Here is a 20,006-nt window from a genome sequence, read left to right as displayed (position 1 = left end):
CAGAGTCACTACAGTAATCACTGTAGCCATTGTGGCTCTCCAGGATCAGAGTTGGCCTCCTCTGCCTTAGATCTACAAATGATGAAACTCCATCTCTTAAAATGCAAACTAAAGTGGGACATTTGTAATATGACTAAATATTCTAAACTATTTTGGCATAGGCTCATATTCATTCAATACTGCAGTTTGTGCCTTGAACATTGCTTTGACGTCATTATAAATATAAGAATACAAACATAATTATACATCAGAAAAAAAAACAATCAAGAGTTGGGCAGGTAGAAGTTTAAATTAAAGTAAATGTCCAGAAGTCCATGTTTATGCATGCTGCCTTTGGAAAAGGAACTTATCCAGGGTCTTTTTTAAATTTCATTCAATATAACACAATAGCATGAATAAATAACTCGCATGTGAATCCGTGGGAATCTAATCTTCTGCTCATCTTTCTTTCATTCAACTGGAAACTTAAAACTAAACTTTGGTATAATGTATTTTTTTACATTTAGGAACTTATTCCACTTGATAATAATGATAAACAGACTGAGCCAGGGCAACCACAGCTTTCACCTGGCATTTCTACAATCAATCTGGATCAAGAATTTCCAGGTGGCTCTTTTCTTTTTCTTTTTTTTTTCCTTTATTTAATGAGTGTATTGTTCTTCTCCCGGACAGTTTGAAGAGTTATTGCTTTCATGATCAAATTGTCTGTTTGTTAAAAACGCAAAACCATGCCAGTCTCCTAACACATCAGAATGTTTAATAGGAATTAATTGTGACTTACTTTTTAGATAGGCTGCTTTGAAATGTATTTTTCTTTCTAGACTCGCTTCCTGTATTCCAATATTTTATGCCGAGATGCACATCTTTGTCATCACTTCCTTGCCGGCATGTGGTTTTATTTTCCCCTACACTGACAAATAGCAGATTGCTATGGTTACATAAGTTAAGAAACTCATAAGAAATTGAGTCAAGAAGCTGCCATTTTCCGGTGACTTAAGCTTTGAGAAGCTAATCTTTTTTTATAGCCATACATCATTAAATTTTATACATCTGCCTGTTCCTTTATGGACGAATTGGACAATACCCCATAACTGACCCTTAGATGAGATGCCAGTGCATCACACGTGCACTCAAACAGGCACACACTGCACCCATTTAAAGGCACCAGTTACCCTAACCTGTATGTCTCAGGGAGGAGAGGAGAAACCAAACTACCCAAAGAAAAATCCGTTCATACTTTGCTGAGGTTTTTGCAGGCCGTGTCAAATGTGTTTCTCTTAGCATTTCCTTTCTATTAATTTTTACAGGTTTGCACCCTTTCAGCCCTGAGTGTTTAGATGAAAGGATAACCAGATACGTGAAATCCCAGGCCACCAAACAGCTGAAGGTCAACTACTGCTGTCCCTTTTCATGCCTATTTAATTTAATCTGTGGAGTACATTTTTGAATAAGTGGTTTCATATTCACATCAAGAAGACAAAACTGTAACTGAGAGCGCAAGTAGTCTTCAAAAATTGATTAATAACACTGGGCAACACATTTTTGCTTCTGTTTTGTCTAACAAGGTGCAAAACAATGGTTACCCCAAAATCCTGCCCGACTACACCAATTGTTTTGTCTTGGTAGAGTAATACAGTATATATTGCTCTACTTTCCCCTATTGTATTATTAATATGTACCCTTAGAATTCCTAATCTCACAGACTTACCACTGTTTATAAGGTATTATTATATATAACTTATCCCCATCTTCCCTTCTATATCTATAACCTCAGGCAATTAGATGTAGTAAAAAGACAAGCAGAAGTTAAGTTACAGTTTAAACAATGTATTATTAATAATATTCATAAATAATAACAAAATGCAAAGTATATTTGAATATTGGCAACCATACAACCTGATTAAATGGTGATATGTAGTTCAGGCGGCACACAGACTTGTAGTTACTTAAATGTCTCTAGTTAAGGCATCATTGGTGCTCAGCTTTCAGCCACATGTCTGTTCAAAATGGCTGCTGAGCTGTGCTCTTCATTGTGTTGTCTTCATCACAAGTTAGGAAGAGAGAGATACTTCATCATATGTTGGTTGGTAAGAGAGAGAGTGTGAGGTTAAACACATACACTTATAGATGTTCTGTCCAACCCCTAGAGCCAATAGGACATCATGGTACTTAAAGGCCTCTGAGACAAGCCAATTCCAAACAGGCATACCTCAGACCAATGGGGGAATAGAACATCTTAACACCTGCCCCCCCAAACCATATGTTAAAGTACACCTTAGCCTACTTGCGGGGGTTAGAAATGACTTTAGCAAAGAAACACTCGGCAAACTTGTTTAAAACACATCCCCCAAATCCTGTCATAAAATTCAAACAGACCCATTCCTAAAGGGGGGGGGGTAAACACTAAATTACATTGCTATGCCTAAATTACAAATTAAGACATACAAAATATTCATCAAGTTATATGTAAAATCTCACATCACAACAGCTTCCATAAAAGGTTTTGGTGGTTATGATAGACAGCTTGACGCTGAACACAAATGTAAATCCAAATGACTGAATCATGTAGGAGTTTGGAGAAACATGAAATCAACTTTTATTGAATTTAACACGTTTAATCGCTTAATGATCCTGACACATTGCATTCGTTCAGTTGAGCTAAAATGTTTTGCTGCTGATTTTTATTTGATGCAGGGCCGGATTAAGACCTTTAGAGGCCCTAAGTGCTTCACAGATTTTGGTGCGTCAATATATAAACAATAACAAACTAGAAAATAAAATTGTATTTTTCAAAATGAAACCAAACTTACAGTTAATGTTTACTTTTGTATATCCATCCATCCATTATCTAACCTGCTATATCCTAACTACAGGGTCACAGGGGTCTGCCGGAGCCCATCCCAGTCAGCACAGGGTGCAAGGCAGGAAACAAACCCCGGGCAGGGCGCCAGCCCACCACAGAACTTTTGTATACTTCTACTTTATTTATATTTGAAAAGTTTTCTCTTACTTTTTCTAATTGCAAAGTCTTTGATCAAGCAGATCTCATCTTAATAGAGATAAGTAAGGCATCAGGCCTGCCTTGTTGCATGCAGTAGATGTTCTCTTGGGATTTGTAATATACAACTGAGAAAATGAACACTCAGCTAAGCAACTTGTGACCATTAATGTTAAAAATATACAAAAGCAAATGTCTACATTTGGAAAGGCACACTCAGTGTTGTCTTCTACGATTATTTTATGAAGTTCAGCATGACTGTACAACTGAATGGGACAGCCGACATGACCATGACAAGAACGATCATGTGAGCCCCAGTGGACTGTGTGGCCGTTACCAGAGACTAATTTTGTTATGTTGATGTATATCATTAATGTCTATTATTATTTTATGGTACGGTGGCACAGTGGTAGCGTTGCTGCCTCACAGTAAGGAGACCCAGATTCGCTTCCCAGGTCCTCCCTGCGTGGAGTTTGCATGTTCTCCCTGTGTCTGCGTGGGTTTCCTCCCACAGTCCAAAGACATGCAGGTTAGGTGCATTGGTGATCCTAAATTGTCCTTGGTATGTGTGTGTGTGCCCTGTGGTGGGCTGGCGCCCTGCCCGGGGTTTGTTTCCTGCCTTGTGCCCTGTGTTGGCTGGGATTGGCTCCAGCAGACCCCTGTGACCCTGTAGTTAGGATATAGCAGGTTGGATAATGGATGGCTGGATGGATTAATATTTTATGATTATTTTTATTATTGTATATTGTAAAAGGAATTGACTCGACACACTTAAAAAGGTTTGAGGCAGCCACCCGTATATTATTCCTGGCTGCAAAAGAGTCACTGATAAATACAGAGATGTTTTCTACAGTATATCAAGTCCAAAACAGAACTGATGAAGGTTTGTCAAGATGGCGGCTTTAAGGGATAGGACCGGAAGTGATGTTCTTTATTAGTCAGACGGAACCGGAAGTGGTATTCTTCTAGGCACTGGAGCTGGAAGTGATGCCATTTGTTTTAAATCAGACAGGTTATCCCGCAGCTGGTCTGTAGAGATAACAGGAGAAGGTTTAGTGCACCCCACCACCCCCTGGCCTGGCATGGAATTACTTTTGCTTGGTCCATACAACGTCTTCCTAGTCGCACATGTATGACAATATATACATATATTATTTTTTCCTTTAACCCTTACATACTGTTATTATTCCATACCTTCACATATGGTCTGGGTTAATTTTGATATGGGCCAAGAGTTCCCTCATAAGTGGCTATACTGAATTTTGAACTACTATTCTATTTCGATTGTATAAATAGCCTATCTGACATTAATAAATGGAGGATTAATCCTTACTTAATGTTTCAGACAGCGAGGAAAGTGTATTTGTTAGGTTTTACAACACTTGTTTTTGGAGAAAAACACCTACTATCACACAATATCACGTGCTGTTTTCACCTAAAACATGAAAAGATAACAGCCATAATGGTTTAAATATATTTTATTGAAGATGGCAATAACATTCTGGAACTGTTGGGATTTGTTATATAATCATGTATAACCACTAAACACTGTCCTCACTGCTATATCATAAAAAATCCTCATAAATACCATCTATATTTATTAATTTTAATTCAACATTAATTAAAACTTAACATAAAGGCACAAAAAATTGCTTATTGCAAACTAGGCTGTGCATTCAAAGCATTGGGAGAAATCCTTAATTTCAATGTCAAAGTGAACTTTATTGTCATCTCCACCATATACAAGTATACAGACAGACGAAATTGCAAAGCTCAGGGTCCACAGTGTAACAACATGAAGTGCAAATAATAAATTAAAAATAGAATTAAAATTTAAAATTAAAACACAAACAAGACAAGACAAAGAAGTAGCAGCAATATTGACGTGTAGTTAGCAATTTGCATTCCCTGTCTGCTTCCTCATCTTGGAAGATCAGATCAAGGGCCTGTTGCACAATAAGTCTTGTTGCCATAACCTCCATCACTGATGGCAGCTCTTCTCTATAATCTTCTGACCCCCCAACCTCTCTTTTGATCTCTGTTTTAATCTCAGTTAGCTCAGAATAAATGGATTCTAATTTGTTTATTTTCTGATTATTTTGTTACATTGCAAGAGCAGATCTTGTGTCTGTGTCAAGGTCCTCTGTATGACTGCTGGTCCTTATGTGCTCCATATATAATCACTCCTATGCTGTTTTACTGTTTCATTGTTTCAAGATTCCCCCAAGACCCTTCAAAGACCAGTAGGTGCCTGTCACTGCAGGAACCTCAGCAAATGTGGTGGGAACACAGACAGTTCTCATGACAGTGTCAAGGTCCCTCTCGCTGTCCCATCAAAAATCCCCACAGACGTAGCATGCACAGTTTCACAGTTCCAAGATTTCCTAAAACCACCATTTTCCTTGATTTGACCCACAGTGGTTTATCTAAAATCCATGTCAATAGATGCGGGTCAAATTTGACCCGGAACAGCCTCAATGTACAAAAAAGTATTTTAATTTTTGTGTATTTTAGGTCACTTTAGGAAAGGTCATCAAGTTTCGGTCTAAAAGAATGACTATATAGCCGCCGGGGTGTAAGGCGAATTCAAGCACGGGTAAAAACGCATGGCGAAAGAAATCTCTCAGTCCAAAAGTTTGTTTTAAAAATATTTAGTGAAAATTAAAAGCAAATAATCCACAGAAGAATAAAGCAAAAAGTTGTTACACACGTAGAATAAAATGCAAAAAAAAAGGAAAAATGTATCTTCTGTAAACTTAGCTTTTCTTGAGAAACTTTAGTTATTTCTGTTCTTAAAAGTTCTTAACTTCTTCTTCTGTACGGCGCGGCACTTTTAATTAAGTGCTTTGTCTTACATGTTACTTGACACCCACTCAAAAGGCACGAAAGGCCCGGTTTAAAACTGTGTGCCCTCTGCGCCTTACACATGGTAAGGCTGATCACTAACTGAGAATAATGTTTAGTCAGAGCAGTTAGAAATAACTAGAATATACCAATTTAACTCTACTTATGGGAGTTATAGGAACCTCCCATAGATAATGCATTATCACTGAGTAAAACATTTATGAATCTTATGTAACAGACAGAGTGGCTTAGCGGCTCCTCTGCTTCGGACTCTCTGACTCTGAGCAAGTCATTTAATTTGCCAGTGCAAATACTCAATCTCTGTATCTGAGATGGTGTTTAGTTTACTTATCATTTTACTATCAGAGTATTTTTTTCATTCTTAAAATTCTGCTCACTATGTAGCCCTGGGTTACTCAAGTTTTTAAAATATGAAAAAAAAAAACCACTCCAAACATAAAAATAACTGTAATTGTACTATGCCAGTTTTGGCGAGAGCTTTGCAAGGTGCAATATAAAATGTCATGTTTATCTGTTGTCACAAATATCACACAGATACATCAAGAAGGTTTGGGGCAGCCACCCGTTTATTATGTCCTGGATGCAAAAGGTTGACAATAAATCACAGATCTTTACAGATCGGAGTCCACAACTGAAGTCATTCTTGTCAGCAAATATGGCGTCTTTATATGCCGGCACCAGAAGTGACGTCATCAGAGGTGCTGTAACCGGAAATTATGTCATCTGAGCCACCGTGACCAGAAGTGACATCCTCAAAAGTACCGGAGCTAGAAGTGACGTCATCTAAGGAGCCGGAAGTGATGTCATCAAAGGCACCGGAGCCGGAAGTGATGTCATCAAAGACACCAGAACTCTGCAGGATTTCCCGAGAATGGTCTGCAAGGGATTGAGAAAGACAGTCAGTGCACCCCGCCGCCGCCCCCTGGTCGGATGTGGAATTACCAGTATTCAGGCCCTTTAGCTGTCTCCTACTCGCACGTGTGTGACACAGTGTATCTCTCTTAGTTGACTCCGTGTGTATACCCAGTGGAGCCATTTAAACTGCTAGTGCTATACCAAAACCACAACATTGCCAATTTATTATCACCGCTGGCCCACAGCACAACCCTGACTGACTCATTTAATCTGCCCATGTTGCAATAAAGCAACAGGGAGTTTACTGTACATGGGGTGCTGTTCATGACTTAAGGCAATATACTGTATTAAAAAGCAAATATCTTGTTTAGTCCCTATTGGCTCCAGCAGACCCCCGTGACCCTGTGTTCGGATTCAGCGGGTTGGAAAATGGATGGATGGATAGTCCCTGACTCATGGCCCTACTGTGTGATCCCCAAGTTAGTCACTGTCACCTAAGAGTGTTCCAGTGGCAGAACTATTAGGCATGTAGTGGAGCATTCTTCATTGTCTAAAGTACTAGTAGCCTCCTTAGTGTTACATTTTTTCTCTAAAAAAACGTGTAAAAGCGTTGCATTTTTTGGATTGAAAAAGGAAATTTTCATTAAATCTGTGTAAATCTATTGTAAAATGTACAAAACACTAAAAGTACAAAGTCAGAAATGTAGAAAGTATAATAATGATACAAATAGTAATAATAATGATGAATAATAATAATAATATGAACAGCATGCTGCACATGTGTGAGTGACGCAAGCATCACTTTCGGTTTCACTGCCCAAGGACAGATTCACTTCGTCATCACTGCTGATGAGAGGCGTTTCTTATAAGACACCATCATGAGGCTAGGAGAAGATGCGTCTACACCATTGCCTGGGTAACGGTCTTGCCTGACGGTTACGTAACACATACTGTACCCATACCGTTGCCCGAGTAAAGCTCAGCACTAACACTGTTGGCATTTTTACAGCCAGAGTAAACCTCGGGTCTCACGTAAGACATGTATATACAGTTGGCCAAGTGACACTCGGGACTAACGCTAAGGAGGTTGAAAAGCTTATTGATTCTGTCACCATCTCTGACTTTCAGAATGGTCCTTATCAAGCGTCATTTTATGCATGAATGCTGAAGTACAGAAAAAGTACAGTTTATATGCAATATTTAGGCTCAAATACTGCTGTTGCAGCTAATAATTAATGCTACTGACATACAAATGAATTTCATTTTTCTTCATTTTTGCTATATGTCACAGGAGAGAAAGTATTGTGATGGGCTCAGACTTCACCTTTGAGCTTTCTGACACCACATCAGGCTTTAGGCAGCCCAGAATGCATTTTGACCAGTACTGGTGTTGTGTCCATTTATTTTGGGTAATGTGTGCTTATGTGTCTTCCTTGTACTTAATTGGAATGAAGATGCCTTGTAAAATTGGAACTGCTACAGTGGAAAAATGGGACATTTGGTTTGGCTTTTCTTATTGCCGCGTTTTTCTAATTGACTTCTCCGTTCTCATACTAGAGGTGGACACCCAGTGATCACCCGAGTTCTTTGTCACCGGTTCTTATTTGTCATCTGTTCTTATTTTTTGTTACATTACCATGAAGGAATAATCAGGAGAAAATTTTAGGAAAGAGATTGGGAGATGGAATAATCAAAATTGTAATAAAAGAACTAAGCGTACACTCAAGACCAGGAAGACAACTGAACGTAAACCTAAGCCAAAGTGCTGATCCAAATGCAGAGTCATTTAAATCAACATAGGTGTTAACAGAGTCTAAGACAAAGTTTTCAATACAATGTTGACTCCAATGCTGTCATCAAATTATGGCAATGATGCAACATCCAACGCAGTCCCTCCAATGACAAGCCATTGTATCACGACATCCACACGACAAAATGGCAATGTACTCTAAGTTCAAAACAGCAGTGCAGTTAATTCAAGATCAAAACAATGAAGTAATATTTCTTCACTTGTGATGAGCAAACTCTACGGTATTCCACTTCGCCTCCAGTTCGGAGAAATCACAGAAGTGTTCACGAATATCGCCAAACTCAGCAAAATGCATTGAAATTAATGGGGAAGGACTAACTGAACTAGATGTGACTGAATTATAATGATTCACTTATCTTTGAAGTGTCCCTGAGGGCTAGGGAAACATCTGCCAACTATAATGGACCGATTAGTGTGGCCAAAAAGGTGGCTCTAGCTGTGTTGCAGCAATGTCAACCACCACAACACTGTGCCTCCATGAGATCAAAGAAGAGTTAGTTATGGACGCGCAATCATATATTTCGTCAAAACAAAACAGAAATGCCTAAATCATAGTCAAAAGTCAGAAAAAATACATAGGTCTTTGAAAGGCAGAAAATTCAACATGGTGTGTCGTGATTGAAGCCACTGGCTCGTTCTATTTTTGGAAGTCATGCTGAAGGCTCCCCAAACTGCCTATGCTGATGCTTTGCACTTTTTCTTCTATCAAAAAGTTAGAAACATCTTGTAAATAGTAATAAGTCTTTTGTTATTATTATTTCATAGAGTCTCCAGTGTTTTGGATGTGTGTCAGGCTCCTTCAAGGTTTGTTTTTTATCTCCGCGTGGCTAATTATGCAGGCACAGGGCACGTGCCTCCTTCTCTTATACTGACGTGGAACTCGAAGATTGGCGACAAGCTGGGATATAACTCTTTGTTTATGCTGTATATGTTTCGTATAATTTTTGGAACTTGCATTATTCAGTTATCTGTTCTACCGCTCACTAAGTCCCACAGAGTCTTTAGTGCAAATGATCGGCATTATGTACAGTACCTGGGGGGCGTGCCCATCCAATGTTGGCTGTTAAAGTTCTGGGGGATGTCGCATAGCTGTTGCAAAGCATTAGGGGGCACTGGGGGAAAAAGTTCTCCTAAACTGTCCAAATTATCAGTAAGTAAATTGATGAACAAGGGTGAATGCGAAGCAGCAAATTCGCTGTGAAAAACACTTTGGTAAACCGATCAACACTAATCTTCATTAATAACAAAATAATGAATGAAAACAAAAGTCAAACCAAATTTCTGGTTATTCAAAAGCCCAAAAGATAAGTTTCTTTATCTAAAAAGCATGACAAACTATTGCTTAAGATATGGATTCACTGTAACAGAATGAAGATGTCTCTTGTGTTCACTTGCTTTTTGTTTGTTGGTTTCATTCTCTTCCCTCCAGTGGTTATTGAGCGGACATCACCCCCTCCTTTAATAGAAGTGGCTCCAGAGATTTCCACATCAAGTGCAAGCCAAGTGATTGCACCCACACAAGTGACAGGTAAGACTGAAGCCAAACCACAAGGTAATCTACTGTGGCATAACATCCCTCAACTGCACTCAATAGGAAGAAGTATTACAGCAAACGAATGTGTGAGGCAGCACACACAAACCACCTTTTAAATACAGTGGAACCTCGATTTGCGAGTAACTTGATTTACGAGTGTTTTGCAAGACGAGCTAAAATTTTTAATAAATTTTGACTTGATAAACGAGCGAGGTCTTGCAATACGAGTAGTGTGTATACGCCTTGTCTGCTGAGCGTCATGTGATCACAACTGAGCTGATGGTTCTTCTCTCTCTCTCACTGCGGGATTGTGGGTAATCGTCTCCTATTCTCTGTCTGAGTCGGCGTGCCTCACTCATATAGTCAACATCCGTACGAGCGTATACTGTTTACTACAGCATTGTGTGTGTGTGCTTGCGCGCACGCTGTGATGTGCAAGTCCCCGTCTTGCACCCCAAAACACGAAGCTGAGTCTCAGTACTTTAGCAACACCAGCTTTATTCTGCTTGAAACAGCAACAGCGTGGTTATTTATTGTAGTGGGATCTGCCACTCTCCTATACACAGACACAGCTGTCAGGCAAGGTCGTGGCCAAGTAGTACTGTGCCCTATGCATTTATAATGTTCCTTGTATCACCCATTGACGGCAGGCTCTTATAGCATGTCCGCGATCTTTTCGGATTCGCTTTTATGGTGAACTGCTACAGCGCTGGGAGACTGCGATTGCTTTGGGACGCTCTTACGCGTGTCGTCCCATTGGGTGGAATCCCACAAGAGTTTAGAAACTCACTCACACCAGCCATGATTCTTTTCAAAGGTAAAGTGCAGGTTAATTTGTTTTATGTATTTTTACTTTATATTTTGTATTAATCATTTTTATATGAATAGTTTTGGGTTGTGGAATGAATCATCTGAGTTTCCATTATTTCTTATGGGGAAATTCACTTTGATATACGAGTGCTTTGGACTGCGAGCAGGTTTACGGAACGAATTATGCTCGCAAACCGAGGTTCCACTGTACTTATCTTTCAAACCAGCCAAAAAACATTAAACCAAAACTTCACTGTTTAAATATTCTTAAATATTCTTAATTTGCCAAATAAAAATAAATGGATGTGGCAAATCACCATGCCACCTGTAATATTTAAGGAGCTGTCATAGACAATACATTGAACGTGACATTCAGTCTCTTTAAGGTTACCTTGATATGTAGCTGTGTCCTTTCTGCTTCTGCTCCTTCCTCGTTCTTCTCTTCAATATAATTTCACTTTAAGCGAATGACTTTTTAAACCTTGTCAGGGCCAAGGTGAACATCCCTAGCCTCTCTCTGTCTCATGTCATTTTGACAGACCATATCGGTACGTGTTGACAGCACTTCTTGTGTGATTTTGGGCTATACAAAAATAAATTGTATTGTATTGTACGCATGCACATAGGTAACCAATGGCTCGGCAGCTTTACTTTTATGCATGTAGAAAGTCCAAAAAAAGACCACTGGAACTTGACCTTTCTTAAAATATAATTCGGCTGTTTCAAGTTTTGACTTTTCTCTCCGTAAAAGGTGTCTTACTGCTCTTGTAACTATAGAAACATCCCCTCTCCTTAAAATGGCCTTCTCTCTTTACTAACACTTCCTTTTTCTGTGGTTTGACAAGTGACTTTACAAAGATCAAAAGTCCAAGAGCCAAATGAAATAAAAGAACTTACAGTTTAAATGTACAGTTTGTGAACAAAGGTGCTATATTGTGCCTGAACCGACACAGATTGACAAGGAGGCACGGGTAAAATGAAATAAACTGTTTATTATTCTTCAGCTGGAGGGCACGTCTTCCCCGTAATGCCTCCAGCCAAAACACAGTACAGTCACCAAGCACCATCTTCTCTCACCACCACTCCTCCTCCTCCTCAGCAAGCTTTGTCCTTCACCTCCCGACTCTGGCCGTTGAGTGGTGGTCGCTGGCTCCCTTTTATTGGGTACCCAGAAGTGCTCCAGGTGGTTGATTGCCGACATCCAGCTGCACTTCCGGGTGCAGCAAAACCAGTGCCCAAAAGGGGCCAGCCGCTCCTGTTGCAGCACCCCCTGGCGGCGCCTGCGGAACCCCACAGGGCTGCACAGAACTCCAACCCCCATGAAGCCCTGGGGCAGTCCGAGGCTCCGCTGTACCCGAGGGAGGTTGCCATCTAGTGTCCAGGGTGAGATACTGGACTTCCCACCCTTGTCCCCCTGGCAGATGTGGGGAAGGGGTGTCCCGGCCAGGCAAGGGCCCTGGCCATCCTTCACAAGTTACAATAACATAAAAAATTGTCTATAGTCTTTCTTAACACTTTAACAAGAAATATAACATCTAATACAATATTAAAATCATATTCCCCTACACTACTAAGAAAGAAATATATTTAAGTTTTATTTTAAGGGTTATTGATTTTTCAGTGAATTAAACAAATGCAATAAAGAAGTAAACTAACTTGAAAAGAACAACTGATAAAACAGAGAGGGAGATTTTAAGAGAAAATGACAAATAAAGAATGTGCTTTCACAAGAGAGCACCAGAGAAGATAGCAACCCAACCACCAGGTCAAAAATTGAATATTAAAATAAAAAAAAACACCTATTGTACACAAACAGTCAATGTGGAATTTATTTTGGAAACGACTCAAAAGGTGGGCTGAAAAAGGTCAATAATTATTGATTCAGATACATTTGAGTGCATTGTTTTCTTTGTGACCTTCTTCTTAGCTCCTTAGCAAACTACCAGAAGACAGAACTGTTTTGTCCGTCCTCAAACACATTATGGTTATGCTAAAAATGTTTCCATGTCCTCCATTTTGTTTCTGCTCTGATATTTTAGTAGGTGTTCTTTGTTCTTTTTTTATTTTTATTTTGTAGAAGTGAATGAATGTGGAGTGAATCCGGATATCTGTGGAGCAGGATACTGCCATAACTTACCAGTGGGATACACCTGTCTATGCAATCCTGGCTTTCATTTCCATACTGAAGTTGGCACTTGTGTTGGTGAGTCTCATTCCCCATATTTCCTCCAAATACCAAAGACACATCTAAATGATTTCTCTTGTCATTTTCAGACGTGTAAGGCTTTGTTTCTTTGGTTGAATTTTGGAATGGAAAGAACAAAAGCATATGATAAGACTGCATATGTTTTTCGGTATTGCTTTAATAAGGTACCACAAAATAAAGAAGTTGGAGTGCAGGGCACAGTGTGTTGCATGAGCACAAAAATCGGCTTGAATGCAGGAAGCAAAGAATTAATGTCGAGGGGACTATTTCAGAATTTGGTGATATTAAAAGTGGTGTCCCTCAGGCATCGGTGCTCTTTTTAATATAGCATATATGATCTGGACAAGAATATAATCAATATGCTGGTTAAGGTTTTAAATACTATATATGCTCACGTATAAGTTGGGTGTTGAAACCTGAAAACTCGATGTGGTGTTGTGAGTCCACAGCTCCCATCAGGAAGGCCACTTTTTAATCACTGCACTTGCGGCTTAGTGAGGGGGCATGGTGGTTGTGTGGCTGAAGCGGTTTCCCGGGGTGATTCGTGATGTGGCCGTTTCTCACCTAAGTGCACAGGTGAGAAGCGGTCCGCATCCGTGATTGTTCCGGGGCTGCTGATTTGCCACAGCTGCCATGTCCTCTTCATAAATAAAAGTACTTTTCCACTATTACACCATCCCCTTTCTCCATTGTTATGCCGAGCTCATCGGTAACATTACCGACGGTGAAGGGTTCAAGGGCTCCCAGAAGCTGAAAGGGAGCGTGGAGCGAACCCGCATCGTCACACTTGATCATAAAATCAGACCCTGACTTGTACGCCTGTTCAAAAATGCGACACTTAATTTTTTTTTTTTAACATCTTCTTGCCTCTTCCAATCTCGCATCAGTTTCTCAGACGCATCGAATTTTGTTACAGCAGTGCAGGTACCAATTTCTTTTGCCACTTCATCCATCCATCCATCCATTTTCCAACCCGCTGAATCCGAACACAGGGTCACGGGGGTCTGCTGGAGCCAATCCCAGCCAACACAGGGCACAAGGCAGGAATCAATCCCGGGCAGGGTGCCAACCCACCGCAGGACACACACAAACACACCCACACACCAAGCACACACTAGGGCCAATTTAGAATTGCCAATCCACCTAACCTGCATGTCTTTGGACTGTGGGAGGAAACCTGAGCGCCCGGAGGAAACCCACGCAGACACGGGGAGAACATGCAAACTCCACGCAGGGAGGACCCGGGAAGCGAACCCAGGTCTCCCAACTGCGAGGCAGCAGCGCTACCCAATGTGCCACCGTGCCGCCCCCTTTGCCACTTCAACGACATTTAATTTAAAACCAGCTTCACATTTTCTTCTGATCGAACGCTCCATCATAGATAAGGGATGCTCTTACGATAAAGATGTATGAGGGTGTGAGATACAAAATACACAAATCAGTGCAAACATCGCTTCGGAGTAGTTCAAGTATTACTGTGTGGTCACGTAGGCACAATAGAGAGAGAGAGAGAGGGGGGGGTTAGCAGCACATGCTGATACACCGCATTGCTGCACCCACATAGAAATAAAAAAGGCCGTGTGCTCCGTGGTTACTCTCTCAGGTGGGCGTTAGCATATCGTAATCTCCCAGACCAATAGCATGAGTTTTCCGCATTTGACCGACATTATAAAATACCAGAAATTATACTGTAAAATCAAGTCTCGACTTATCCGCGGAAGAACTTATCTGTGAGTATATATAGTAATTACCAAACTAGGTGCGGAATCAGCTAAATTGTTGCACAGAGAATGGAACAGCATACAGGCATGGGATGATTTATGGTGGATTAAATTTAATGTAAGTTAAGTGTAAAGTATTTCATGTAAGATGCTGAATTGTCAGATTTGAATACACACAAGAGGTTTGAAATTTGAAAGTCCACCTTATGAGAAGGCTTTGGGAGTCTTAGCACACTCATTACAATCTAAATCCACACAGTGCACAGAAGGATAAGGTGTTAGGTTATACTTCACAATGTGTGGATTACAAGTCAAGGTGGAGGTTATGCTTAAGTTAAATAGCGCAGTGGTGAGGCCTCATCTGGAGTACTGTGTTCATGAATGGTCTCCATATTACAAAGACAAGACATAGAAGTGTTAGAGGAAGTCCAGAGAAGAGAGGTTGATTCTGGGACTGAGAGGTATGAGCCGAGCAGAGAGATTGAAGGAGTTGACCTTTTTCATTTTAAGCAAATGGAGACTAAGAGGGAACTTGATTGAAGAGTTTAAAATTATGAAAGGAACTAGACAAAGAGCCTGTTTCGACAAGATGAAAGATGTAAGATGAAACGGGCACAAGTGCAATAGTAGTAAGTATAAGCACCACAAACCTGATATAGGTGTTGTAGCGGTCCAGGCTGACGGTGATTTATTTATTTTAATATAAGAGATCCCATGAATGTTCTCCAGCCTTGGATCGACCCACACACACTCACAACAGAGACCAATAAAGCACACCGGGAAAGGCAAGCAATTAAGAGTATAATGAACACAATTAACTAAATGAAAACAGTAATACCACCCCTGACCCCTTCGGCGATGTTACATTTAACATATATACACACAAACACCACACAGCCAAAGTCCATGAAAACCTATCCGGATGAAAAATGGGAAGTGACGAAATTAAGCCCAGCGATCTGTAGGTTGAAAGGGTGAAGGAAAAACACAGTCCTACCGGTTGATACTGAAAGGATGAAATCAGATGGATGGTTCAGGAGCGCTCCACTCTTCCGGAAAACCAATGAATCCAACACAGTCCTCCGCACACAGGTAGACAGATGATCCAAACCCCAACAAACAAATACAGTCCAGGACACAATGATTAATTAGAGTTCCAATAACAGCAGGCAGCACGACAGATGAACGCAATACACAATGCACCAAACAAAACAAACTTTTTTTTTTCCTTTTTGCCCTCTTTTAAACCTCCTTTGACCACCTTTGACCCCAGCAGCCCATGCAAGGACTGCTGGGAGATGCAGTTCTTATAAAGTAGCACTGCCTTCAGTAGTAGTAGGCCTCGAGCTGTAGTCGAAATCACCTTTCAGGCCTCTAGAGCTTTAATCGAAGTCGCCTTTCTCTTTGAATTTTTGCGGCCGTAAATCTGCCGCCTGCCGCGATGTTGGTTGAAGTTGCCTTTCTCTGTGAATTTTCGCGGCCGTAAATCCACCGCCTGCCGCAATGTCAGTCTTGTAAGGTTTTTCGGGCAGCTGCGCAGAAGGCGTCTGTGCATTCAGCTTCGGACAGACATGAGTGAGTGAGTGAGTAGACTGGCGAATTATATATAAGATTAGTGCAATGAATTTCTGCTGCTACCGTAAAATAAATTGTGCAACGAGAACACATTTAGAAACTTGTTAAGGGCTGACTTCTCACAAATGTTAGAAAGTTTTTCTTTATGTGTTGAACCATAGACACGTGGAATAAATGACCAAGTAGTGTGGTGGAGAGTAGCACTTTAGGGACCTTCAAATATCCACTTGATGTTGTTTTGGACATTCGAGGTGAATGGGGTGGATGAGCTTGTTGGGATGAGTGGCCTATTCTCATCACAACTGTTCTAGCATCTTATTCTGTTTATTTATGAACAAACTGTTTTGTGTTTAAAAGCATGAACAATAAGTAGAAAAGAAAAAAAAGGAAAAGTCATGAATAAAGCAGAAGGCTGTGAAGTAAAAATCAAACTGATAACCCTGTCAAGGTTCCTTGGAATACTAAATGTGGGGGTGAGGGTGGGACTGTTGTGAGTAATTTACTTAGATAACATCAAAAAGGAGGCAGAGGGTTGTTTTGAGTTTGCCACCAGATTAACATAATATTGGGGGTCCCCTTGGTGTTTCAAGCATGCTGCTAGGAGGATGTAAATCGAAGATTTTTTATTTCTACCGTGTTGATATACTTTATTTAATATTGGGGAGCAGGTGTTGAGTGGCAGGGCAGTGCATAAGGTATCGGTACGCAAGGATTTACTGCCAGGACTCGGCGACCCGTCGAGGTCATCCTGGACCCAAACAGTGCCATGAAAGATAAAAGTACAAAAGCACTGTATGACACAGTACCTCAGCTTACTGTACATGCTGTAGGATATGAGGAGGAATATTATATTTTTATAAAATATTTGCAGCATTGTATTGATAACAGTTTTTATGTATTAATGGCACATCTGTAAAAGCTGTCCTTTAGTTACTGCTAAATGATATTTTTAATCTACCTGTATTGATTTTTACTGATCATGTTCGTCTGAGCCGGTGCTTTTAGTGTTTTGATACTTCTGTAGTTTCTTACAGTAATTTTCAGTGTTTACAATTTAATTCAAACTCCGAAGACCACTTTTTTAAATAAATACAAAATAAAAGCTGCATCTTACTTCCTGACAATTAACTTGTTATGTCTTTGCCCAAAAAGATGTTAATGAGTGTGAGCAGAGTCCTCCGCCATGCTCCAGAGGAGAGTGTTTTAATACAGAAGGAAGCTTCCTGTGTGAGTGTCAAGTTGGCTTTATGTCGGATGAAGAAAGGACAAACTGCATAGGTAATTAAACATCAGACATCTTTTATTCTCCAAAATGACTTTTTTAAACTAATGTGCTAATGTTTATCAGCATCATTAAACATAAAGATCTAATAAAAATGTAAACATTGTACCTGCTCTACCAGGCTTGGTTCTACAATGTTTGTTTAGGGCGGACATTTAGAAAGACCAGCAACAACATTTGTATAAAAATAGTCATTTTTAAGTAATAAATTTGAAATATTAGCACTAATTTACAAGATACCCTCATGAAGGAGGTGCCTTACACACGGAGTCTTGGGCACATTATACCAAGGATGGTGTGGGGAACAGCCCGGACACAGACAGTTTAGACATGTTGGTTTCACCACACACACATTTATTATACATAATATTTACAGTTCGTGAGCACAAACCCAGTGCCGCAGCACCAATCACTCCTTGAGTCCTTGGCCACAACACAATGCCTCGTACGGTCTCTGGTCCACCTCCACTCCTCTCCTCTTAGCTCCGTCTTTCTCCTCCCGACTCTTGCCACTGACTGGAGGGAGGCGGCCCCTCTTATACGTCCCGGATGGACTTCAGGTGCATCCTGAGGAGCTTCTGTAGCCACACCCCTGTGTGGCGGAAGTTCTGGCGGTGCATTCGGAAGTCCTCCGGGTGTCCCCAATCCTCTTCCCCCCAGCACTTCCGGGTGTGGCGGAAGTGCTGAGATCCAGGGCTCCCAAGGCATCGGGGCGCCCCCTGGCGGTGACCACAGGCCCCTACAGAGTTGAGCTTCCAAGCTCTGTACCTGTGGCCCCCAAAGCAACCAGGGAGGACGCCCCCTCGTGTTCTGGAGGAGGCACAGGCGCTCCTCCTGGGCATCCCGGCCGAGCATGAACCCCAGCCGGGTAACACAATGGATACCAATTAACTGTCGGGCACACTAATTGGCCATAGTGTATTGGCTTTAGTAGCAGTGAAAGTAAACCCAAGTATCCATAGGAAACATGAACAGGTAATCCATACCTAGAGAGTCCCGAGCCACTTGTGACATTAAAGGTTCAAACCCAGAATCTCAGTGCTGAAAGATGGTTGTGCTAACCACTGTGATATTTGCCCGGACACCACCAGTCGGAGACCACATCTTTATCCAAATCCTGTCTTTATTTTCCTTTTCCACAACACAACACAGTCCCGCACAACTCACAGTGCCTCTAGCCCCAGTCACCCTTTTCCTGGGCCTTCTCTTTCCTCGTCCCTGGGCCACCTGCCCTCTCTCTCCAGGAGCTTCGTCCTGCTCCTGCTCCCGACTCCAGCTCGGTGATTGGAGGGAGGCGGCCCCTCTTATCCTCACCCAGATGAGCTCCAGGTGCTCTACCTGACGTCACGTCCTGGTGTGGCGGAAGCATCAGGAGAGCACCCGGAAGCACTCTGGGTGACCCTGGAAGGATCGTCCTCCATGGGTGTGGCGGAAATAAATAAGTCCTGGGCACCTTGAGGCTCGGGGTGCCCCCTGGCGGTGGATACGGGCCTCCATGGACTTGAGCCTCCCTGCTCCCCTTCCGTGGCCCTCTTCTGCTCCAGGGCGGTTGCCCCCTCGTGGCCCGGAGGACAAATTTGACCAAAACAAAATTGGTAGAATTACTGTATCAAAATTGGTCTATAACCAGATCTTATATTATTGGTCATTCAATATTTTAAAATACATAGGATCATATGTAAAAAGAATGTTTTGTCAAATTTTAATTTTCAACCCATTTATTAAAAATTGTATTACAAATTATAAATTACAATTTTTTTCAATACAAAATACATAGTTTGAATATGAAAAAATTATCAAGAATTTTAATATGATTAATCATTCTTTATTATTAATCAGAGCTATTAATCAATTTAATGTGAAGCAATTGTATAACTACGTTTGGTGACTTTAGTTTTGGTTCCAATTATTTGACTAAAATGCGTAGTTTGTTTCTCAAAGCCAGAAACAGCCCTTTTTTAGCTTCACTGTTCTCATCAGAGTTTTTAAATGTGGACTGATATTTAGTTTGACATACAACAAGCGACACTTTCACAGCACAACGCACACACACAGCACAATCCTTTTGTTGTACAAATCCATATTCATGCGTCCAAGAGTCTTGAAAAGAGCGAACATCAAGTTTTTGTCCTTTATGCGTCATTTTAGGGCAGTATATTACTTAATATTAACTGACAGAGCAAGATGGAGAGGACAGGAAGATATGGAACAAGATGATCCACTGTGGCAACCCCTAATGGGAGCAGCTGAAAGAAGAAGATATTACTTAATAGTAACAAGAGCTTTGTTTTAACGTACCGTGGCCTGCACTGAACACATGGTTTTCCTTTACATTTGAGTCGCATGCACA

At 40.9% G+C, this 20,006-nt stretch overlaps 1 protein-coding gene across 10 annotated transcripts in view; it reads left to right on the top strand.

Moving 5' to 3' along the window:
- ltbp1 (latent transforming growth factor beta binding protein 1) overlaps positions 1 to 20,006 on the top strand; it is a 386,058-nt gene that overhangs the window by 222,897 nt on the left and 143,155 nt on the right. For 6 of the 10 annotated variants that reach the window (XM_028820637.2, XM_028820634.2, XM_051919194.1 and 3 more), the window contains 4 exons: positions 507 to 606; positions 9,958 to 10,056; positions 12,950 to 13,075; positions 17,527 to 17,652. In XM_028820637.2, the coding sequence (XP_028676470.1) occupies positions 507 to 606; positions 9,958 to 10,056; positions 12,950 to 13,075; positions 17,527 to 17,652 (451 nt within the window). The remainder of the gene's footprint in view (positions 1 to 506; positions 607 to 9,957; positions 10,057 to 12,949; positions 13,076 to 17,526; positions 17,653 to 20,006) is intronic. The other 4 variants (XM_028820635.2, XM_028820639.2, XM_051919196.1 and 1 more) reach the window with 2 other exon arrangements.

Source organism: Erpetoichthys calabaricus, chromosome 15 (genome assembly GCF_900747795.2).
Source record: "Erpetoichthys calabaricus chromosome 15, fErpCal1.3, whole genome shotgun sequence".
NCBI lineage: Eukaryota > Metazoa > Chordata > Cladistia > Polypteriformes > Polypteridae > Erpetoichthys > Erpetoichthys calabaricus.
This window is presented reverse-complemented; position numbering and strand designations above follow the sequence as displayed.